This window comes from Vipera ursinii (genome assembly GCF_947247035.1).
Source record: "Vipera ursinii genome assembly, chromosome: 6".
NCBI classification, from domain to species: Eukaryota; Metazoa; Chordata; class Lepidosauria; order Squamata; family Viperidae; genus Vipera; species Vipera ursinii.
In genome coordinates, this window is record NC_139515.1 from 12,719,074 (window position 1) to 12,744,303 (window position 25,230).

General features: G+C 40.9%; 1 protein-coding gene across 1 annotated transcript in view; it reads left to right on the forward strand.

Annotated features, from left to right (window-relative positions):
- EFCAB6 (EF-hand calcium binding domain 6) overlaps positions 1-25,230 on the forward strand; it is a gene marked incomplete at its 5' end in the record, with an annotated part of 137,058 nt that overhangs the window by 45,857 nt on the left and 65,971 nt on the right. Inside the window, 8 exons of the mRNA XM_083366235.1 lie at positions 1,410-1,558; positions 6,089-6,199; positions 11,853-11,964; positions 13,832-13,999; positions 15,549-15,620; positions 15,744-15,904; positions 23,257-23,427; positions 24,797-24,968. Coding sequence (XP_083222361.1) covers positions 1,410-1,558; positions 6,089-6,199; positions 11,853-11,964; positions 13,832-13,999; positions 15,549-15,620; positions 15,744-15,904; positions 23,257-23,427; positions 24,797-24,968 — 1,116 coding nt within the window. The remainder of the gene's footprint in view (positions 1-1,409; positions 1,559-6,088; positions 6,200-11,852; positions 11,965-13,831; positions 14,000-15,548; positions 15,621-15,743; positions 15,905-23,256; positions 23,428-24,796; positions 24,969-25,230) is intronic.

Consider the following 25,230-nt stretch of genomic DNA (forward strand, 5'->3'; position numbering starts at 1 on the left):
GTCAATAAAATGAGGAGCCAGATTTTGGGGGCAATAAGCTGATTCTGTAAACCGCTTGGAGAGAGAGAGGTAAAGCACTGTGAATTGGTATATGTTATGAGCCAGCGATATGCTGCAATTGCCAAAAAGCCACAGCAGTCCAGGTTGTATCAATAGAGGGGTAGCATCTAGATCACAAGAAATGATAATATAGCTTTATACTGCACCAGGGCGGCCACACTTGAAATACTGTGTCCAGTTCTGGTCACCATGATACAAAAAAGATGCTGAGACCCTAGAAAGCGTGCAGAGAAGAGTAACAAAGATGATAAGGGACCTGGAAGCTAAACTGCATGATGAACAGTTAAGGGAACTATGTATGTCTATTCTTATTGGAGAGAATGATTTGAGGGACGTGATAGCTGTTTTTTCCAGTTCTTGTGGGGCGGTGATAAAGAAGAGGGGATCAACTTATTCTCCAAACGACCTGAGGCAGGAGAAGAAGTCATGGGTGGAAATTTGTTAAAGAGAGATCCAACCTAGAAGAAAGGAGAAATCTCCTGACAATGAGAACACTTCATCAATGGAACAGCTTGCCTCCCAGAGTTTTGGGTGCTCCATCACTGGAGATTTTCAAGAAAAGACTGGACACTTTCTTTGACTGGAGTAATATAAGGTGTCCTCCTTGAGGAGGCAGTTGGACTAGAACAGGGGTGTCAAACTCAATTTCATTGAGGGCCGCATTAGCATTGCGGTTGCCCTCAAGGGGCCGGGTGGGTATGGCCAGGGTAGGTGTGGCCTACTGGGTGGGCGTAGCTAGAGTGCATATGGCCTACTGGGTGGCGTGGCCAGTTCTACATCGTTCGCATCAAGGGTGCCTATGGGGGCCTGGGCAGGAGTGGGACAGATCTGAGGGTCTCTGGCAGAAGGAAGGTCTCTGGGCCAGGGCCAAGGCAGTGGGGGCCATTCCCTCACTGTTTCCAGGATGGCTTCGCGGGCCACATGAAACCACTTCGCGGGCCGGATCCGGCCCCTGGGCCTTGTGTTTGACATGTCTGGACTAGAAGAACTCTGTAGTACCACCTTTCAGCTGTCTGATTCCATGTTCTGTGTTCACCTTTAGGATATTTTACAAAATACTTGGTAGCCTTGAAACTAAATGGTTCTTTTCTGGGAAATGCTAGTTTTTGCCCTGCCTATCTTTACAAACACATCTTTGTTACCAAAAAGAATCAAAACACCAACCACAATTTCTTGGTGGTGACTACAGCTATGGAGGTTATCAAGGAAATATTGAGTGCTCTGCCCTGCGTAGCAATCATTCAGTAGTTGGGAATTTCTGAGCCTTGGAAGGAATTGTTATAATAGCAGCAATATCTCTTCAGCTCAATATTTTATGAGTAAAACTGTTATAAATCTATTTTTTACAGTTGCGTTCAGCCTATGAGGATGTTGTAAAGGCCTTCAGAGCATATGATGTTGGTCGAAGTGGATTTGTTTCTTTGGAATATTTAAGATCAGTTCTTAGCACATTTTTATTTCCAATACAGCAAGATGTCTTCCAAGAATTAATGAATAGGTAAGTCATCTGCTATTTTTCTTTGAAACCAAGCCAACCCAATATGAATTTATTACCCTCCTGAAAGCATATTCAGCTTAGGTATTTAAGTCATATTTTGCTCTGTCTGACCAATTTATGGTACTGTTGTAATATTTGGGTTTGCTTATAATAAACCTTTATTGTCATTATTATACCATGATAATTTATAATATATAAACATTCATTATCTCATTCCGAGCTAGAATGTAGAAGCTCCATACGATTTTGATAAATCATTCTGCATTGAACTGGTAGGTGTTTGTTGAAGAAAATGGATAGTCATCTAACGGGAAATGATTGCTGTGTTTATTATCTGAAGCAAATCAATAGAATTTCCTTCTAAGGAGACACATAGAAAATAGGATAGTGAATGCTTTGGAAAGGATTTGGAAGAGGTGCTTTGAAGCTTTCTATTACTAAGCAAAAGCTTTCAATCTTTTGTGTGGACCTGAAAAAAGATACCATTGCCGTAAGGAGGCACGTTTAAAATAGCTGCAAGTTTTTCAGACTCCTGAAAAAAACACATACACTTTAATCAATAGGAGGGAGAATTTCTTTGGGCTGTTTTCAAAGCATGCCCCACTATTTTTCCCCCCAAAATAATGCCTTGAAACTTCTTTATGTAATAAATTTTATTAAAAGCGTTAGAGAACATAAACACTAACATAAGGGAATACAAAATGGAGAGAACAAAAACGGAAAGAGACAAAGAAAAAAAAGAAAAAAGACAAGTCCAGTGAGAAAGAATGAAAAGAAATAGAATCTTCTGATTTTGTTTGCAGCAAATACAAGTATAATTACAAAATTATCTCTTACTGTATGGCTTTTTTCTATTATGATTTTTTCCCCTAATTATCAAAACCACAAGTCTTAAGTGCAATTTTTTTCTGTTACATGCAAAATGTTTATAAGGGGGCTTCCAGTCAACCATAAATATAGATATTGTCTTTTCTCTGATCTAGGAAATTAATTTAGCCATATCTGGAAGCTCCATCATCCTCGCCATCATTCCTCCATTTAAAGTGCGGTATATAAATCCAATAAAATAAATAAAATAAATAAATAAAATAAAATAAATAAAATAAAGTAGTCTTAAACCTATGCCCACTTTTGAGAGTCACAGAGCATATAGGAACAAAGCTTCATAACTCTTTTTCTAGCTTCCTATCTAGAAGAAATGTTTTGAAATTTATAATGTGAGAATTATTAAACATTTTACAGAAAGCTAATTTGAAACATTTGCTTCTACATTTTGTAAGGTTTGGCAACCCAGTACTGTTTGGGATCTTTCATAAACTATTGACGTTACTCATTTTTTGCTCTTCCGAAAAAAGAGCTCTGTTGACTTATTTACCTGAAGGGTGTGAAATGAATTTTAAATCACTGTTATCTAATAAGAATGGCTATATTCAACAATTGAAGCAGGAGGCGTGAGCTTCAATGGACTCCAGAAGATGGTAGAGGACAGGAAGGCCTGGAGGAACGTTGTCCATGGGGGTCGCGATGGGTCGGACATGACTTCGCAACTAACAACAAACAACAAAATATTCAACAATACAAGAAAAAAATAATAATAAAGAATTAGCTTTTTGGTGCTTCATTTGGGAAGAATAGGGGTAGAAATGGTTTTCTTCCAGGGTTATTGAGAAGGTGGTTTGGCTGCAAAATCAGGAAGCCCTGGATTAAGCAGAATATCTGGATCCTTTTCAATTAGATTTCAGGCTTGGATATAGTAAAAAGAAAGCATTGGACATGCCTTTTGATGACATTTGGCAGACTGGCATAGATATATCCATTTGGATTAATTAGGGCACAGGTGTCAAACTTGATTGCATCAGGTGACATAACATGACGTAGTGCAACGGTTTTTTGCCTTTGGGGAGCTGTGGGCGTGGCCTGTGTGTGATTCATCTGGCCTGTGGGCTACCAGTTTGACACCCTTCAATTAGGGGATTTGAGGCTGGGAGGCATCATGTTACTGTAGTTTTCTGCCTTCCTCTTGGCTGGTTCCAATTACTGTAGAGGGGGTGGAGAGAGGTTCAACCCTAAGCCTCTGATTTGTTACCAGTGTTGATGTTCACACCCTCCTGTTTAATCTTCATAAGCAGACAATTGGATAAGATATAGATGAGATCAATGAACAAAAACACTAATAATCTCTATTTGTATATGTCGACCACTGGTTAAGCAAGTGATGATGTGAAAGCCCTGCCCCAGTACCTGTGACTCTCTGTGTGAGATGGTCAGGCTCAAGCGCAACCATGTTAAGGCTGAGTTGCTCTTGGACTTTCTGCTCCTGAGAATTTTCCATTGCTTTAGTTTCCCCAGATGGAAATTGTTAAATAGCGGGTTCTTTGGCGCAGGAATGAAGACGCAGAACGGAGTACAGGGTAACTCATCGTTTATTTCGTTCAGGAACTGTACTGTGGAAATGGCTGCAACCAGCTGCAATATATAGTCTAGCCCCTAGGTGGCAGCCAATAGGTTTGAATCAACCATTGCTGCCTGGAGATAGCCAATTGCAGCAAAGGAGACTTGTAGTCTGGGTTGCTGGAGAGCCGTTAGCTGCTCCAGCAACCCACGTGGTATTCCGACAAAAAGCCCAGTACATAACAGAAATGATAAACAACTCAGTACCTGTGTTCATGAAGCTCCATTTTGCCCACCAATTACATTCATCCCTGGATTGTAGGGCCCTATTCATAATATCTCACACCTTAGCCACCTTTTGGATTTCTGCAGTTGTACTCTACTTGGGGCTGTTCTGAAAAACTACGTGGAAGCACCAGCTGATCCAAAATAAAGCAGAACAAGCAGATATGGGCATGCTACAATATATTGATGTAACCTCTGCTACTTGAGTGCACTGATTCAGGCTTCTGAGTGCAATTCAAGGGCCTGGTTGCAATTAATGAAGCCCTACATGGCAGAGGACTTGTCATTTAAAGGTATTCTTTCTCTCATGATATTTGCTTTTCTGTAAGATCTAAAAGAGTTGGCATGGTTTGGGTCCCATTGTTCAAGCATGCCATCTGATAAGACTTGGGTTGTGGGTCTTCTCTGTCACGGCACCAGCCTCTTGTCATAGTATCCCCCACACCTCTGTGATGCAAACAGTCATAACCCTGCTCTCTTATAGACTAGTCTTCAAGCCCTGACTCTTCATCCTGACTTTTGGCTCAAGTAAGACATGGTATAAACTTACTGTGTGTTGGTTGCCTTGTTTGAGTGTTTGCTGTTTCTCTGTTGAGTCAACTTTTCTCTTCATTGTGGTTTTCATTGTTGTTTGATATTTTCCATTTTTAATATGAATGCTGCTCAGAGTCGCCTGTCTTGGCAGATTTCAAATGTGAAAAATAAGAAAGAAAAATAAAAATAAGAAAGAAAATGAAATAAAGAATAGTCTCAGCAAAGGAAAACTGTATACCAACATCAGAGCACATGTCATCCTTTAGCTCCTTAAAGCTGAAAAAAAACACCCCTCACTGTTAATATAGTGCACATGGAGAAAGACTCAGAATTTGCTGTGACTTCACTGTGTTGTGTATTTACCAAATAAATCATAAATGTCTTCAACTAATTTCCAGCTATGTGTAGTAATCATCAATTATTGCACTACTGAAAATACTGTGGCTGCATTGTATCACTTCATTTTTAAAAAAAGTTAGATGTAAGCACATAATTGTGATAGTCATTGCTTATAACTTTCTCCTAAGCATTTATGTATGCAATGATTCTCAACCTTTTCAGTAAGAGGAAGGGCAATACCATTCTAATAAGGCTATAAACAGGGAAGTCCACGTTTTGAGCTGCCACATCTATTAAGGTGATACTGCACAGATATGCTAATGTTAAAGCTGCAGCATCGTGAATACGGTGACAAAGATGTGATGCAGAAATGAAACATACAAGTGGCTTTCTTTAGATTAAAGATTCATTATGTTGGAAAGATTTAAAACAAACTCTAGGAATGTGAAAGATGTTGGGGCCTGCTTTAAAATATTTTTTTCCCCATTTTGTATGAGATGGTAAAAAACTATTTGTTATTTTATTGTATTAATAAAATATTTATGACTCAACATGTTATGGCTGCTTCTGCTAGATGTTTGATATTGTAAAACTTTGGATTGTCCACAATCCATTCAGAATATGTTCCATTGTAGAATGGCCTGAAATTATGTGTATATTCCTAAGGATAATATTGATTACTGTATAAAGTTGTTATTGTTCTAATTCCATTGCTGGAAACTGTTGAACTGTAAGAGTAAATCCATAAAATAGTGTATATTTGGAGATTTGTCCTCTTCACCAGATACTAACTTCACCAGAATCTAGAGTATTTTGTATTTAATGGGAGACATGTAGAGAAGAAAAATATATAAAAATATAATTTTCTTGGTGAACCAAACCAACTGCTCCAAGATTTCCTTTTCTGAGCTCAGAGAAATGGTCTCAGTTGTACTGCTTAATATGCCATAGTATTGAAAATATAAATGTTTTGTTTTTCAGATTTGGAATAAAACTATCCAAAAATATGGCTTGGGAGAAGTTTCTAGGTAAATTCCAAGATCCTTTGCTGTTTGATAGCAGCCAAGTAACTTCTAAAAGAAAACATCACAGGTAGGAGAGAAATTCCACTTATAGATTCCATTTATCTCCATGATTCCTGTAACAATACTCTGCACCAGTTTTTACCCTCACATATACAGAGAAGAGCAACAAAGATGGTGGGACTTAATCCTATGAAAAGGAGTTAAAGAAAGTAGAAAATATTTAGCCTAATGTTTCTCCATCTTGGTGACTCTTATGATGTGTGGACAAACTCCCAGAACTGAATTCTGGGAATTGAAGTTCACATATCTTGGAGTCACTAAGATTGAGAAATAGTGGTTTAGCCTAAAGAAGAGATGGATAAAGGGGGTCATGATAACAGTGTTCCACTACATCAGGGGTAGGCAACCTTGGCTCTTTTATGACTTGTGGACTTCAGCTCCCAGAATTCCTGAGCCAGGTTGGCTCAGGAATTCTGGGAGTTGAAGTCCATGAGTCATAAAAGAGCCAAGGTTGCCTACCTCTGCAATACATAACGGGACATCACATGAGAGAGGGTATGGTTTATTTTCCAGAGCACTTGAGAGTAGAACAAACAAACAAACAGTGGGTCACAACTTTTCAGAGGGAGATTCAGATTCGCAATAAGGAGACATTTTCTGACTATCAAAGCCATGAAACAGTGGGCCTAAGTCTGCAGCTTAGAGTTGGGTGGCTTTCAAGCAAAAATTAGGATATCTGAGGAAGACCTAGACAGGGGACTTCCAAGCTCCCTTCCAGCCCTATGATTCCATAATTCTATGTTTCACATCTTGTATGGTAGCAAATCCAGATGGGTCAAGAGTTTAAATAGAGGGCAGGCCATTTATAAGGGAAGATGCTCTTGATATGTAGTATCAGTGGTTTGTTTCAGTCTCCCAGCTCATTCCCAGTTTGTGGGCAGCATATACCCCTCGGAGGCTTTGAGGTTCGCCTGCTGCTGGTGAATGCCAGATTGGTAAAAAATAAGGTTCTTCTTATTCAAGATATTATTGAGGAGGAGGGGCCAATCTGGCATATATCACTGAGACCTCCATGATGCCAAAAGAGGAGGTTCCCTTCTTGGAGATGTTCCCTGCGGGGTTAGGGTTTGCCAACAGCCAAGTCCCCAAGGTAGGTGAGGTGGGGTGGCAATGGACATCCAAGAATCTCTTGTAGCACTCAGGGTGCCTTGCTTCCACGTTTTTTGGTTATGAGACTCTATTTCTGAAGCTGGGCTTCTGGGATCACTTGGGAATGTTGCTACTGTACCATCCTCCCTGCCTGACCTGTTGGAGGCTATCTTGGGGCAGGTTAGAGTTCCCCAGACTTATAGTTTATGTTCCCCAACCCACGTGTGCTGGCAGAGGAGGCATGCTATCAGGCCCTACCAGTCAAGGGACTCTGGCTGGCTGTGATGACCCAGGGCACAGCACAGAGGCAATGCAGTCAGCTGGCAGTTCAAACAGTTCTTTCACTGCTCCCAATTTTCCCCAAATGCTCCCACGTTTGCTGGCAAGCCTCCAACGAAAGATCACACACACACACATGCCTTCAGCCGACTCTGGCTGAAAGCAGGTTCAAATACAGGCTGATTAGCATAAGAAAGTACTCAAGGCCATAGAGAAAACAAGGAAGAAAAGATAAACTCAACGAGTCCGTTTGAATCCTAGCTTGCCTGAGCAGTTTTCAAAAAGAGAGAATCCGAAATACAGTCCGAGGTCTTTAAACATTCCAGCAACATGGTCAGTCAGTCCAATAGCCAGGGTTTCCAGGTTTCCAAACAGGAGTCACAGAACAAGAGATCAACAACAATACACAACACTCCAAGGAATCAGCGCTTGTTCCCGACAAATGCCCTTCCCCACAGCATCTCCTTAAGTCTCAGTCTCCAGGTGTTTCTTGTGGAGAAGGGCGGGATGCTCTCCTCCTGAGTAGTGAGACCTGCCTGCGTGGTTCCCTCCTTCTCTCCACTCTCCGTGCTCTTGGATCAGGTGGGGGTGGCCCTTGCTCATTGCCTGAACTCTGCCTCTCCTGTTCCTCCTGTCCCAATCCTGAAGGGCCCTGGCCTGCCTCAGCCTGCTCTTCCCCACATTCCTCCAAAGCCACAGACACCTCTCCCTCAGCCTCCATAGGGTCCCGTTCCAACTTATGTTCCTCCTCAGATTCAAGCTCAGACGGAGGTATGACACCAACTGACTCCAGGAGAAAGGCTTTCCTTGCTGTGGCTCCTGCCTTTTGGAACATCTTGCCCCCCCGAGATGAGATTGATCCACCTTTCTGACCTTCTGTAAGGGCCAGAAGATCTGGCTCTGTCAGATGTATTGGAGCCCTAGTGCAGGGGTCAGCAATCTGAAACAGTGAAAGAGCCACTCGGAACCGGTTCCCTCACAAAAGGAAAAACTGGGAGCCGCAAAAAATGTGTGCACATGCGCGTACATGCGCGCATGCGCAGAAAAGGGTTTGACTGAAGAGTGGAGCCAAGGCAAGATATGCACCTACCCTGCATATTTGAATTGATTGGTTGAACTTTCTTAGTCCCACTTTTTTTTTTTTTGGACTGCACATAGCAGAGGACTGGGAGCCGCAGGACACGTCTGAAAGAGCTGCATGCGGCTCCGGAGCCATGGGTTGCAGACCTGTGCCCTAGTGGGAGAGCATGACACTGGAGATGGCTGATGAATTAAGAAACAATTTCACACACACACACACACACACACACACACACACACACACACACACAGCTCATTCTGTTCCCTCCTGCCACCTCTTTTTACTGTAATTCTGTTTTTGATTGTAATTTCCATTTTTATTCTTTTAGGACTGTTTATTTTTTATGATTTTAATACATTTAATTCTGTAAAGCCACCCAGAGTCTCTTTGAAATGAGATGAGTGGCAAATAAATTTAATAATAAAATAAAATAAATATAGTAGCAATTCCAGCTTCCTGAATAATACACATGGGTGTTACTGGTTGCCATGTTCACATTCTGTATAGAGAAATATCCTTCAGACATCTTGGACGTTAATCTAAAATGTGATATCTGAAAAGATCCAAGCGTTAAATGTGGAACAAATCTTTTCTTTATTTTGCTCTTGGACTCCTTTGCTGCAGTGAGTTTTGAAGGTCCACTATTAGAAACTTGTAGGTTAAAAGATAAAAACAAAAACACCCTCTACCCACACTACATACTGTATTTTATTGTAGAATATTTGCATATTGCAAAGTGTTATTTAGTATATACAATATTAGGAAAACATATACTCGTACAACATAGAACATAGCAGTGTTCCAATATCTCAGGGGCTGCCACAAAGAAGAGGGAGCCAAGCTATTCTCCCAAGCACCTGAAGGCAGGACAAGAAGCAACGGATGGAAACTAGTCAAGGAGAGAAGCAACCTAGAAGAAACTTCTTGACAAAACAACTAACCAGTGGAACAACCTGCCTCCAGAAGTGGTGAATGCTCCAACACTGGAAGTTTTTAAGAAGAGACTGGACAGCCATTTGTCTGAAATGGTTTAGGGTTTCCTGCCTTAGCACGGGGTTGGACTAGATGACCTCCAAGGTCCCTTCCAACTTATTATTATTATTATTATTAGTTGGGCTGCAAATTACTGTGTCTCCTCATGTAAATTATATCCTAAACTGCAACCGCTTATTGCAAAGGAAGGAGCAAGATGGGCACTAATCGAGTTACCCTGGAAGAAAAGCATCATCACTCGTATTTTTCTTGAAAAATCCCTAATAATCTACTGAGAAATTGCACATGGCTTACGAGAACCAGGCTTTACTAAAAGAGATTGGAATATGGAGATCTGCTTTTTTCTTTTATTAAGTTTCATAAGACTTTGACAGATATTCTAAACTGTAGCACACTGTATGGTAGATGGGGGAGGCAGAGAATGAGACTTGCTTTTTATGCAGTCTCCATCTGTTGATGAGTAGGATAAATTATGGAACCGATACTGTATTTCAAGAACAAACACGCTGAATTGTAAAGAATTTTTGCAATATCTGGGGATAAGCTTGGAGAAGAAAAAGAAAAAGATTGCTGAAAAGCTGATAGATTCAGGTAGGCATCTTAAAGGGGTTGAGGGAAGCAGCATTAAACCAACCTTTCATTGCTACAAAGTTTGGTTTCTCCAATTAGTATACAACAGGGGATTGTGTTACAACAACATTGCCCCTGACCTTCGCTCATTCCGCCGGGACCTGAAGACTTGGCTCTTTGAGCTTTCTGGCCTGGACTGAGAGTATTAATTGGGGTTTTAAATTGGATTTTAATTGGGGTTTTATATTTATTCAAGGTTTAAATGTAATTATTTTAACTGTTTTTAATTTTTGTAATTGTATTGTTATTTTAATAAAACCTTGTGAACCACCCTGAGTCCTATGGGAGAAGGGCGGTGTATATAAGTCTAATAAAGATAAAGATAAAGATAAAGATTCTTTGTATACAAGCATTTTGCACCAAGGCTTTGCACTGTGTGAGGATAGATTTAACATACGGCATTACGGGATTGGGGTTGGCCTGCTAGACCAGTCCTTTTTCTCTTCCCAATCTCTCCTTCCTTCCTTCCTTCCTTCCTTCCTTCCTTCCTTCCTTCCTTCCTTCCTTCCTTCCTTCCCTCCCTCCCTCCCTCCCTCCCTCCCTCCCTCCCTCCCTCCCTCCCTCCTTCCTTCCTTCCTTCCTTCCTTCCTTCCTTCCTTCCTTCCTTCCTTTGAGATAGAAATGGAGGTAACCTTGTCTAGATAATTTCCCCCATTTTCCATCTCAGTTCTGAGGAAATTGTTCCACTTTATATTTTTGAAAAATCACTCAACATTTAGAAAAAAATCAACTATATACAGGCACTAGGTTTTGGGCCCTACAGAAAACAAGTCTACCTCTTCTTCTCTATGAGGACCCTTCCAAAATTGGAAGACTGCTAACACACACACCCCCACCGCCCCTTCAGCCTTCTTTAAGTTAAACAGACTTTTAAGTTCCTTTAACTGCTTTTTATAACCTCCAAGACCTTTACCATCTTGGTTTCTCTTCTCTGCACTGTATTTCCACAGCGCCCTTCTTGTGATTCAGTACAGTGACCAGAACAGGACATAGTGTTCCAGGTGTGATTTGACTCGTGTAACAGAGAATGGAACTATTACCTCGCATAATCTTAACATTATACCTCTCTTGATGCGGCCTAAGATTTTACAGATTTATTTTTGGGGGGCAGCTACGGCAAACTTGTGGGCTTGTGCTTATGACTGCAGCCTTCTATTTCTCCTGGATCCAAAGAGGGGGTTCACTGGTTATTTCCTAAAACAGTCTCGTGAATGCACGACAGATGTGATGAACTGTTGTCCAGATTCCCAGGAGGGAGAGAGTACATGCCAGAGAAGCAGGAGAGAACACAATTTCAATAGTTTGTGTGAGAGAAAGAGGGTGAAGAGGGTGATTCTTCGCTAATGGTTCCCAGAGTACATGTTTTATGGTGTAAGTACCCTGCTTTAAATTGGCAAGGTTTCTATCTATGTTTGAGGAACAATAAAGAAAACTACTTAGAAGAGTCTCAGTGGATCTTTCTTAGTTTTTGAAGCCTGACACACTGGTTCATTCCTAGTGATATTAACATAGGATTTTCTGAATCTTGAGAGGTGCAGTCACATCACATACGTACTGTAGTAGAACTCAACTCATATTTTCCTTACAGAAGCAGAAAATTGGATGAAGCCTTGTCAACGGATCGAATTCTCTTAAAGCTGCATGGACATATCCAAGACGCTTATTCTTCTCTGAAGAAGGCTTTTTTGATGCTTGACAGAGTATGACTACTGATAAGATGCCTCTCCTCTCTCCCCTTTCCTGCACAATTATTCTGTTTGGGATCTTTCAGACATTTTTAGTTTTGCATTGAATTGATCTTAAATTACTCTTGTCAATTCAAAAAGCAGGAGGCCATTAGCAAAAATAATAATAATAAACTTTCCTCATGAATAAAGGAATATGTGTCAGAATAAGGTTGCAAGTTCCAATCAGTGTCGGTCGCCAGGATTAGAGATTTAGTCTTCCGAGCTTTTGGACTCATGCTGGAGCCCATGCTCAATGAGCTTCTCTCTGACAGAATGTGTGCTTTGGGCTATTCTCTGTGTAGTATTTATGTGGTGCCTGGTTGTGTGTGGTTTAGTTGTTGATTGGGGTGTTGGCTGTTGTTTCCTTGTGCTGCCAAGTCCTTGGTCCTAAGTACCTGATAAACTGTGGTACATCAGCACGCCTGTTGGCTGACAAGGGGCCTGTTTTCCAATCATTTCCCTAGCTATTTTTGTACCTGCTCAGCTAACAATCTTAATAGCTGCAAAATTGAATGTATGTTGTTGTTCATTGCAATGTAAGGTTATCAATTAGTTCAGGTCTCCTCATCTGACTGTTCCCTTGTGTTCTTGCAATCTGGTGGGTTAGCTTCCTCCCTGTCTGTCCTACCTAATCACAGGGACTATCTAACCCAATTACATTATTGATAAACTATGTAGACTGGATTCTATAGTATATCCTTTCCTGCAAGACCACTGAACAGCGAAATCTTCACCCCCATTGAAGACAGTAATCTAAAGCAGAATTTCTCAACCTCAGTTTGAAGATGTGTTGAATTCTGGAAGTTATTCCAGAATTCCCCAGGTGTGAAAATCTGATAACGTATTGATGACTCCCAATATGGATGAAATCAGTCACATGCTGCCTGATGGTAGCTACTTGGAATAGAGCAAAAATATTTTGCTCTTCCATCTGTATGTCCACTGTGTGCTATTTCCCTTTGGGAGTAAGCTCTCACTGTTGCATATGCTAAAGCTAAACCAACACAAGTATATTCATACAATTCTTGATAACATTAATTATAGATCAACTGTAACAGAAAAGTGCTATTTTTCCTTCTATAGATGACAGATAAAGTGTTTTCTTTGATTTTGATTTATTTTAATTTTCTATAAACCTGTGGTAATCATTATTTCTAAAGCAACAGATAACCTGGGGGTGGGGAGGGTAGATGGGAATTAAAGATTTCTCAGTCTAGGTGACATCAGGATGGGGTTAGGTTTAGGCCAGACATGTCAAACACAAGGCCCGGGGGCCGGATGCGGCCCGCGAATTGGTTTCATGCGGCCCGCGAAGCCATCCTGGAAACAGTGAGGGAACGGCCTCCACTGCCTTGGCCCTGGCCCAGAGACCCTCCTCCTGCCAGAGACCCTCAGATCTGTCCCACTCCTGCCCAGGCCAACATAGGCACCCTTGATGTGAACGATGTAGAGCTGGCCACGCCCACCCAGTAGGCCATACGCACTCTAGCCATGCCCACCCAGTAGGCCACGCCCACCAAGGCCACACCCACCCAGCCCCCTGAGGGCAACCTCAATGCTGATGCGGCCCTCAATGAAATTGAGTTTGACACCCCTGGTTTAGGGCATCTCTTCTGATTTCCTACAGGCATGTTTATTCTGGATTTTGATATAATCAAAAATTGCAATTTTTGGATAACAGCTTTACATAATCACTAGATCTGAAAAAATAAATAATTTAAACAAATAACTGCCTAGTAGAATAAAGTAGGATTGAATATCTGGTAGATTTGTAAAATTGGGAAGTTATGGCCTTTATGCTATCTTTTACTACTGTTAAATGCTCTGCTTATGTTTTTAGAATCAAGATGGGAAAATTACAAGAAATGAGCTTCGGCGCATTTTAGATTGCATCATGTTTCAAATAAGTGATGATGATTTCCAAGAGCTAATCAAGATAATTGATCCAGAACATACTGGACATCTAAGCTACAATGAATTTTTAAACCTCTTTGAAAAAGATTCCGTAGTAAGTTCCATCACCAATCAATTATTGTATCTATATTTCTTTCTGGAATAAATGATTAAAACAAGAAGCAAAGATTTAAAAACAGCTATTCCTAAACTTTGGAGGACAGGTTGTCAACAGATACCCTTCATTTACCTCATATTCCTTGGGCTCCTCTTAAAAACTTAGATCTATGAAGTTACAGAAGAGCTCAACTTGTGGAAGTCAATCTACTGACAACAGCAAGTCACCCTGTCAATGTTGAAAAAGTTAAGTAGGGTTTGGACTGAGTCTCCTAAAAAACAGCAATGCAGAGTGTGTGCAGGGAGTGGAAAACCCTGTGTAAGAAACAAGCGGAGTTTTGACCACATAGTTATGGCTGCCATCTTGATTTTTTAACTATCTCCTGTGGAATACACTTGTGGTGATGGTAAACAATTTCTGTCCTGCTGCTCAGAAAAATCACATGGACAAATTTGTGAGGTATCCAGGAATCAAACCTAACTTGGAGGAGGCTTTACAGATAGTCCTTGACTTACAATTGGTTGCTTAGAGACTGTTCAAAATTATGATAGACCCCCCCAAAATGTACTTATAACCCAGATTCAGAGTTCCAGAAGCTGGGTCCCTCCTATGATCATGTGATCTCATTTTGGGCACTTGCATTCAGCCTGCATTTACTGCTGTTTGCGTGGTTCCGCAGTAACATGTTTGCAATTTAACAATGTTTTTTGCTGGAGATCAGCGTTTACTTCCAATTGCTAGAAAAAAACACCCATTGCAGACAATGGATTTTCTTAACAACCATGTTGTTCAAATAATGACCACTATATTTGCTTAATGACTGCCACCAAAAATTCATAAAATTGGACACAGTCGTGTAATGACCCACTTGACAACTGAAATAATTTATGACCAAAATTCTGGGCTTAAGTTATGGTTGTAAGTTAAAAACTATATTTCTTATGATAGTTTTGATTTACTCTTGGTTTACTACTGAATGCATCACCATTTTGCTTTACCCAATAGGCACTGGAAAGATATGCAGTACAGGTAGTCCTTGACTTAATGACTTAGTCCTTTGTTTAGTGGCAGTTTGAAGTTACAACACCACTGAAAAAAGTGACTTACAACCGTTTTTCACACTTACAACCGTTGCAGCATTCCCATGGTCAGCATTCAGGCACTTGGCAACTAGCATATATTTATGACAGTTGCACTGTAGCCACTCTAAATTGCTATGAATCAACCATATGGGTGCCCCAAAATCCCATGATTGGTGTGTTTCTGCTTATTTAAGAAAATGAATCAAATCCAGTTGGCTAAGCTTACATTTTTCAGTCTGTGGTACTGAATTGTCAGCTTTATTGTCCTCTGAAATCTGCACTCTTGTCCTTTGCTCTTAATAAAGGCAGGCTCTTGATAAATTGTCTGGATATAATATTGACCACAGATTTTCCCACAGAATGGTGTACTGCAGATTTTTAAAACCTTTATGTTCTTTCTGACCTTGATCTTTAGAAATGGTATGAGAGAATTTTAATTTAACTTTTTTTTTAAATCCAATTAGACAGATTCAAAGTGGGCTAATAGTTCAAAGAAGGCTAAAAAGCCAACTTCTGTCCTTGAAGCTTGGAATATTGTAAGTAACAAAATGTTTTCTTTTAAAAAGTACTCAAAAATTTTGGTTTATTGGACTTTATAATTTTGCAACATTACAACTCTCTGTAATTTGAATTTCCTTGCTTAAATGGTTTTACACTAGGCAGAAGATGTTCTAACTGAGCAAGTGAAAGGATATTGGAATGAATTTAACAAAGCTTTGCAAGCATGTGATCCTCGAAAAGAGGGCATTATTAGCAGAAATAATTTCCGAAAGATTCTTCAGCTCTATTGCCCCTCATTAACAGATGACCATTTTATTGCGTAAGTAAATACTTTAACAATTATTCATGTCAAATGTGTTTTTTTCTCCCCCATTTTTATTCTCATCTCCCTTTGGACGCCATCATTATATAGCTATTTATTGCCATCCCTATTTGTAAATGTGGGCTTTTTAAAGTCCAAGATGAACATCACTTCCTAGAAAATTTCCACCGCACATTACGGTTTCTCAATAAATTTCAGCTTTCTAATTAACTTCTGTTTCCCAATCTCACTCTTCCCACCAAGTGACAACATGTCAAACCTTGTTGTGGAATTGTACAAAATATTTTGCAATTATTCAGCCCATTTGGAGACCGGATTACTTCTAGGAAGTTGAGAACCAATTGCCAGAACATTTCTGTTGAGGTCAAGACGGACAATCCAAAACTAGGGGTTAGTTTTGCATACCTGGGTGGTATACTGAGAAAAAAAAAACTGGCTGGAAATAGGGCAGTATAAATAGGTTTGACCCTATCTAACATGGCTCTGTACTATAAAATCCCAGAGTTGGGGATTTAGTAGAGGGGAAGAGGAATAATTACTTCACTCTATTAACTTCCATCCCTTTGGAACCCCTGTGCACCTTAACCATGGTTACAATTCCCATTCTTCCTAAAGATATAGAAACATGGAGATGAAACCATTGAAGTCATCTCATTCAAAACCATGTTCGGTGCAACAATTCTAAACTGAGTCATGAACTATACCAGGGGTAGGCAACCTTGGCTCTTTTATGACTTGTGGACTTCAACTCCAGGAATTCTGAGAGTTGAAGTCCACAAGTCATAAAAGAGCCAAGGTTGCCTACCCCTGAACTATACCCTCCACTATTAAACTATGCATGTTCTGATGGACAATTAGAGGACCCTTCTGAGGGCAAGGATCTCATTTTTTTAAAATACTATACTGTGTAAACCCTTGCTCACCAGTGTCAGATACAAACATCCATTTTCATCTGGATGGAGGACAGCTCAACAAGATGAAAAATGATATGACTAATGATCATGGATACTTAGGTGCCAAATATTTCAGTTCTGAACAGCTTTGAATTAGTAGTACCCCATTTCAAGTGTACAGTGATGATTTTGAGTATAAAGCAAAATACGTTGGACATTTGGAAGTGCATCATGCTTGAGTAGAGCTGATTTAAGCTCAGAATATCTATTAAGTGATCCAAACAATCTGTTTCAAATTCAGCCAGCTCTTTCACGCTTAGAATAATTGAGCTGTGGTGGCACAGTGGTTAGAATGCAATATTACAGGCTGACTCTGCTTACTGCCAGGAGTTTGATTCTGACCAACTCAAGGTTGACTCCGACTTCCATCCTTCTGAGGCCAGTAAAATACTGTTGGGGACAGTATGCTGACTCTGTAAAGCACTATGAAGTGGTATATAAGTCTGAGTGCTATTGCTAATTAGAAACAGACTTATTTTGGGGGCCTTAGAGGTCATCTAGTCCAACCCCCTGCCCAAAGCAGAAATATTCAAACCATCCCAGACCAATAGTTGTTCAATCTTTCTTTGATAGTTTCCAGTGATGGAGCTCCCACAATTCCCGGAGGGAAGCTGTTCTGTTGCTTCATAGCTCTCATGATCAGGAAATCCTTCCTTATTTTGAGTTTCCATGTGCTTCTACAAAGCTTCCACCCATTGAGTCTTGCTCTACTATGGAGGTATTATGGAATATAAATTCTCACCCTCTTCCTTGGGACATCTCATCAAGAACTGGGAGATTGCCATTAGCCTTCTCTTCTTTAGGCTAAACATATCCATTTCCTTTGGGGGAAAAAATCTACTATTACTTTCACCCACTTGGGAACAAGCGGCACATCTAAAGGGAAGTTGGTTGTAGAGAGTCACAGAGATAACTGTGGAAAAACTATGCAGAGATTATTGCAGCGACACCTGCATGAATATGCTTTGAGTCCAGGAAACAAAGAAAACGGCAGAACTCTCTGGCTAAAAGATGGAGGAAAGGGAAAACACAGGCGGTCTTGAGCCAATTTCAACAAAGGAGACTTCTTGTCAAACACTTGCAGAAGATGTTCTGACCTGACCAACCTTGAAGGGTTCCAAAACCTCTATCGCATGAGGGAGTAGATGGGACGTCATTTGTTTAGTTCAGACAAAGAAAACTGAGGATCTCAGAGTCTGAAGCCAAGGTCAATAATGGAACGGCTGCTAAAAGCATAGAACTAAATGGACTTGGGTTTTTTGTGAGTCTTCATCCATATACAGCAGACATGTCAAACAGAAGGCCCGGGGGCTGGATCCGGCCCGCGAAGTGGTTTCATGCGGCCCGTGAATCCACCCTGGAAACAGTGTGAGAACGGCCCCCACTGCCTTGGCCCTGGCCCAGAGACCCTCCTTCTGCCAGAGACCCTCAGATCTGTCCCACTCCTGCCCAGGCCCCCATAGGCACCCTTGATGTAAATGATGTAGAGTTGGCCACACCCACCCAGTAGGCCATACGCACTCTAGCCACGCCCACCCAGTAGGCCATATGTACTCTAGCCATGCCCACCCAGTAGGCCACACCCACCCAGGCCACACCCACCCAGCCCCCTGAGGGCAACCGTAATGCTGATGCGGCCCTCAATGAAATTGAGTTTGACACCCTGATATACAGTAATGGTGTAACTTCCTGACTGAAAGGGAAGATGACCACTGTATCACAGACCTTCTGGAAACTATTCAAGACTGAATTGCCTAGAGCCTCTAGTAAATAAGATGATGCAGACATATGGTAGATGGTTCTATATTTGATTTGTGTATTTTTAAGGATTGGTTTTATGTTTACACCATGGATGTTTTATTGCACTATTGTATGTGGTTGTGAATACTGAAACTCCTTTTGATTGCAGCAGGCACAAATGGATTGATTAAATCAATCAATCTTGCCAATTTGGCAACTTTCAACAATATGAATTACAGTATGAAGGAAAAGAAACCTAGCCCATCCCAGCATAGTTACACCTTTCACTTTCCGTTTACTATGTCCTCTGTAAAGTGTTCTGATGGCCAGTAGCCTACAGCAGGGCTTTTCAACCTTTTCACCCATTGTACCACTTTTAGGATATGTCAACATCCAAGTACCACCAGTCACCTTGCAAGGTGTCAAAAACTTGATGACACCCCCCCCAAAGGGAAAAAATGATGAAGTACAGGTAATCCTCAACTTACAACAGTTTGCTCAGTGACTGTTTGAAGTTACAATGGCACTGAAAAAAATTGCCCCCCAAGCCACAGCCAAGCAAGATACCTGCCTGCCCTCTTCCTCCTGTCCGAGGTTTTCATTGTTGTGAGCATTTCTGTTGAGGATTGGCAGCAGGGGTGGGGTGGGAGGGTGTTTGGTTTTTATTCCCTCCCCCCACCCTCTGCTGGGTGGTTGCAGCAGGTTTTGGTCACTTCACATGACCCTGGGACAATGTGACCGTCATAAATATGAATCAGTTGCCAAGCATCTGAATGTAAATCACAAGACCCTGGAGATGCTGCAACATTCCAGCTGATCGGTGCTTCTTCTGGGCTCAGCAGAAGCACCAGGATCAGCGCCGAGCTCCAGCTGGAGCCTGGCGCTGATCCTGGCGCTTCCGCTGAGCCCTGACAACCCTGCAGCTCCAGCCGTCTCTCGCTCAGGCTTGCGCAGTGCTGCCACGAATTCAGCTCATTCCCCTCCCCCACTACCACTTTTCGAGGATTGTCGCATACCACCTGCCAGGTGCCAATGTACCACAGGTGGTACCAGTGCCACTGGTTGAAAAGCCCTGGCCTACAGGCTAAGTTACTAAATTTCCAATATATTCAGTACTTTAAAGCAGCAGAAAGTCAGATATATTTGGCTGTGTGTTTCTTGCCAGCCTCTGCGAAACTCCAGAAGCAAGATAAGAACGGTATAAATAAATTTCCCCCACCACCGCACCCCCAAACACAGGGCAAATCTTATTGCCTGTTTCAGCCTAACCCTAGGTGATCCACAGGCTGTAGTCACAATAGTGACAGCTCATCAGCCTGATGAGAACAAATGAGTTTGAAATGGCCATATTAGTCTCCCTTTAATTCTTTGTTAGCAATCCAAAAAATTTACACACACACACACACACATATATATAAAATAAGTTGGAAGGGACCTTGGAGGTCATCTAGTGCAACCCCCTGCTCAGGCAGGAAACTGCCTGGGTTTAAGATTGTAGCAGACTAATAAAAAAAAATCTAATAACAAAATAAGTAAAAGGATTTTCAGCGATTTTGACATTGGAGGTTGTAGAAATATCTACTTTTCAAGATAGATGATTACAGGCCCTTTTTGCAGCCACTTATCATTAGGATGATAAGATTTGTACAGTTTTATTAACCAGCTTTATTGAGAAGAAGGGGGTTAGGTTAGGTCAGGGGTAGGCAACCTTGGCTCTTTTATGACTCATGGACTTCAACTCCCAGAATTCCTGAGTCAGGTTGCCTACCCCTGGGTTAGGTTATGCAAGAGCCGTGGTGGCACAGTGGTTGGAATTCAGTATTGCAGGCTAATTCTACTGGCTGCCAGGGGTTCGATCCTCACCGGCTTAAGGTTGACTCAGACGTCCATCCTTCCAAAGTTGGTAAACTGAGGACCCAGATTGTTGGGGGGGGGGCAATAGGCTGACTGTGTAAACTTCCCAGAGAGGGCTGTAAAGTGTTGTGAAGCAGTATATATATGTCTAAGTGCTATTCCTATTTTAGTATGCCATCAGTCAATAGTGTTAGAATGGGTATCCACTTGCCGACTGCCTCTTGGAGTAGTGGGGAATCTGCCTCTCACTTTTCTGAAATGGTAGGATGTGCAAATGTTCTGGTTGTGTATTATTTTGCAAGTTCCCACCCTCTTCCCCAGGCTCTGACAAATCCATTAGAGACAGTTGTGTGTAGTGTAATCCTGGGATATCGCGGGGAAGTTGCTTGCCTAGGACTAAAGAGACCCTCAAGTCTATCCTTAATCATAGTTCAAATCCTCCTTCAGCCATGAAAAGGCAATGGCTGACTTTGATTTCAGGCCAAAATATTACAGGTGGTCCTCTTTCAGTGGGTGTCCTGTTTAGCAACTGTTCAAAATTGCATTGCTACTGATAAAGTAACTTTATTATTGGTCTTCCTACTTGAAACTGGCAGTGTTCCTGCTGTTGGGTGATTAAGATTCAGGTGCTTTGCAACCTGCATGCATTTACAACAGACATGTCAAACTTGCGATGTCATGTGATGTTGTGCAACGTATCGGGACGGTTTTGCCATTGCTGGCAATGGGATGAGCGCGGCTTCCGCATGACACATCCGGCCTGCAGGCTGGCAGTTTGACACCCCTGATTTACAACAATCAGTATCCTGAAGTCATGTGATCACCATTCGTGACCTTCACAGCTAGTTTCGGACGACTTAAGTCAATGAGAAATCTAGCAGTAAAATTGTAAGTTGCAGTCACACGATGTGTCACTTAATGACTGTGGACAATTTGCTTAACAACCACACCAGAAGTGACATTGTTAAGTCTGCCACAGGCACCTATTTTGCTTAATGACCATGTCACTTAGCAATGGAGTAGTAGCTTGTGCTTGTTAAGTGACAGCTTGCTTATTGTGTGGATAAAATGAAGAGGAATTAGTCACATAAACTATCTTGAAAATCTCAAGCAGAGTTTTTACACATCTTAAAGTTGTAAAGGTTGAGAAATATTGCTCCAAAAATCTGGAGAAAATTCTAAATACCTATACTCAAGTGCTATTTTGCTTCATCCAATTTATTTCTTAATGAAGAAAGACAAGTAAATTGACAGGGCTATCAAGATAACAGTGAAAGGGGGGGTGAATAGATTGCTCTGGACTACTCTTTTTTGATAGCTTAATGCTGTTTGGCCTCAGTCTTCCTAAGAACCACTTTGTGTGTTTGGTCCTCACATCCACCTGGATTTAATTACTCCTGCTGGCTTTCCTTCACTTGCACCTCCTCATGGCATTCATTTCCTTATCAATGTGTCTTCTCTGCTGGGTTCGCATAACATTGCCTTCTTGTCCCCAGCCCAGAAGTCGGTGGCTTTAAACTGTCCTCATGTCCTCTCTTATTCTGACCATCCACAGCAGCTTCAAGGAATGTACTACAGAAACAAACTCTACTGGGCTTTGTTACTCCCCCTCCTCCCTTGGAAACAGTGACTAGAAACAGAGGCCAGAGACAGAGGTTAAGTTAAAGGAATAGGGAGAGCCCCCCACAGCAGTGGTGAAAAACCTTTATCCAAATTCACCTGATTATGACAAGGAACAGTGGATGGCACTGTTCCTTCACAAACACAGAGCTGCTGAGAGATTCTGGATCCACTGTTAACAGAAGTCAAGTTGACATGTCTTCTAAGCCTTCTGAAAATAGATGATAAGGACTCTTTGCAGGTTTCCTAATCAGAAGATGTAGGTCAAACAGTTAAGGCATGTGCTTTGTGATTTACAGCAGATAGCATTTTGGCCTTAATTGGGCCCTGCTGCACGTCTTCAGGGCATATGGCAATTTTTTGCTGCTGAGACTGAGTGACTGGCATGTGTGTTGCAGATGGTTATTTGGCAGGTGATATTCAGAATGAAAAGCAGTAATGAGATTAAAGATGTTTCATTAAATGCAATTCTGCAGATTGTATTCATCTTTGTATCTATTTTCTCTTTATGCTGAGGTGGTGTATGTTCACATCAACTGAAACCTAAATGGGAAGTCCCATTAGTAGAAGTTCTGTCCTGTTCTCCCTTTAATATATTTCGAATGTGGCAATTCATGGTTCCTCCTTCAATGAAAATGAAAATCTCAAGTTATTTTCTGATATAGCACATAGAACTACAGTAATAAAAATCATCAGCATTCAAAGGTTTATTTATTGGTATTCTTACATTTGAGCCAAGTTAAGAGATGTCTGATTTGCTGTGAAAAGAATATTCAGCAACTGTTCTTGAAGTTTCTTTCATCTGTTCTTGATTTTTTTTAAAAAAATATTCATTCAACTTATTAATCACTTAACATATTCAGAGGACTATTTGGTTGGGGGGGGGGAAATGCATCCCAATAAAACCCTGTAAGAGGATAAAGCAGAAAACTAGTTCTTTAAAGAGAAAAGGAAATCATTTTAAGGGGTTTTGCCCTGTCAATCACACATCTTTGTTCTTTATCACCAGTAAAATTTTAGTTTCTTAACAGCACAACCATACAAGAATTCTTTTGGAACATTTCCAAGGAAATATCAGATTTTGGTACATGGATGTAAAGTGATAGAGAGGGTTACATTTATGAGATGTATTATTTATCAAGGAAAACAATGATTATAATTGTTTTGATTGGTGATGTACAGGCTGTACCAGAAATACCAGGATTCTACTACAGAAGGCGTTCTCTACAAGATGCTCTTGCACAGTTTAGGAGTGGCGGATTTGCCAAAAGAATTAAGTGCCGTCACCAGCACCTCTTCACTACGAGAGAATCAGCAGGCAGAGGAAAAGAAGCCAGTGGATTGTCCAGAGAGGTAGGCCCAACTGTGACTGTTAAAGTAGAAATGTAATAATTATCCATAGGAAAGTTTAGCTTTAGAATGTCTTGGCTTTCCTGAATGTTCCTTTGATGTTCTGTATGAAAAAGTACCTAAAGGTTTGCTCTGGTTGAAGCCCCCGTGATCCCCCGAGGCTCCACAGAATCCCCCACTCCTTGAAGACAGTGGCCTTCATCTGCTCTAAGCAAATCAAAGCATCTCAGGGGCCTAAAATGATCTCAGAAAAGTAAGTAAGAGTCAGATCTGGTTAGTTGTTGTAAGGGAGACCACACAGAAAGCTAGACTGGAAAGTTGAGAAGTTATTTCTTAAGCAATAACACTTGTAATTGCTTAAGAAACCCATGTAGATTCACTAGGAGTCTTGCTTGACTTAAAGATTTCTTTGTCATTGTTTAATTTGCATATTTATTTTCCCCTTTCTAGCTTTTAGGCTGCAGTTCAGACTGATTGGTCTTTTGGTGTCTTCTGAGATCAGCATTGATAAAGAATAGCTTTATTTTAGGTGACAACTTAGAGCCTTTGCAGCCAGTAGGGAACCTTGTCCTCCATAATGCCCATCAATGTATTAAAGGTATGAATGGACCATTTATCCACATTGCCTTCCATGGATTCTTCTAACCAAGTGTTTCTCAACCTTGGCAACTTTAAGATGTCATCTTAAAGTTGTAAAAATCGAGAAACTATGATCTAGCCTTTGGAGACTTTAAGGCCAATGTAGTTCTGGTTATGGACTACTAAGACCTCAGTTTCATACTGCAGCAGAACTTCAGGAATCGCTCAGAGAAATTAACCAGCTGTAGACTCAGAAAGAAAAATATTATTATAACATCTTATAAGTATCTTAATATTATTGTATTAATATTAATATTGTATAATGCTCAGTTCTGCCCTTATTTGGTTATTAGTTTGGGATATTTCTTGACTCTGGATAAGATTAAGGATGATGGCTTAGATATTTTTATAAGGAGATATAGAAAAAGTGATATCTCTGAATGCCTGGTAATTAACTATAAATGCAGGTAAGTACTATATGTGATGACATCTTGGTCTATCATGGCTCCTAATGCCTTCATTGATGTGTTCGCTCATATCCTATTTTTTCTTCAGGAGTCCCCTTAATTTCATCTCCAAGTTTCATCACCAGTGCCTTGTGAGAGGGACTGAGAGCACAACTAGCCCAACATCACCCCATGAGCTTATCTAGCTGTGGGAGGAGTTAAGTCTTCTTACTCCAATGCACATAAAGCACAGATGGGAGTTTCAATCACACCATTGCAGCCATCATCCTGCCTTTTTTTTGGCCATACTATGCAGATACCCCTGTTAACCAGTCTTCCAATTTTAGAATGAAGCAAGTTGAAGACCACATCTACAAACAAGCCAGGAATAGAACTGTTGATGAAGTCCTCGAAAGGCTGAGGGATGGCATTCTGCATCAGGAAACGGGCATGAGAGACGCCTTCCTTACTTATAACAAGCAAGCTAGCGGGAAGTTGAGTAAAACTGATTTCCGCAAGGTAAATAGAATCTTATTTCATTTTAATGTATTCTAGCTCATTCAATCCAAGTTGGTCTTTCCTCTTGATGGCTTATTAATTTCGTTTTAATTTACTCTCGGTCATTCAAAACAATGTTTCTGTTTTATCTTTTCTCTTGATAGTTTCTCAGCTTAGGGCACTGCTTAATGTCTTGGTCTTATGAAAAGTCTGTAAACAGTTTAGGTGGCTTTATATTTCAAGAGTTTCCATCCTCTCTCTCATATCATTTCCACATAGCATT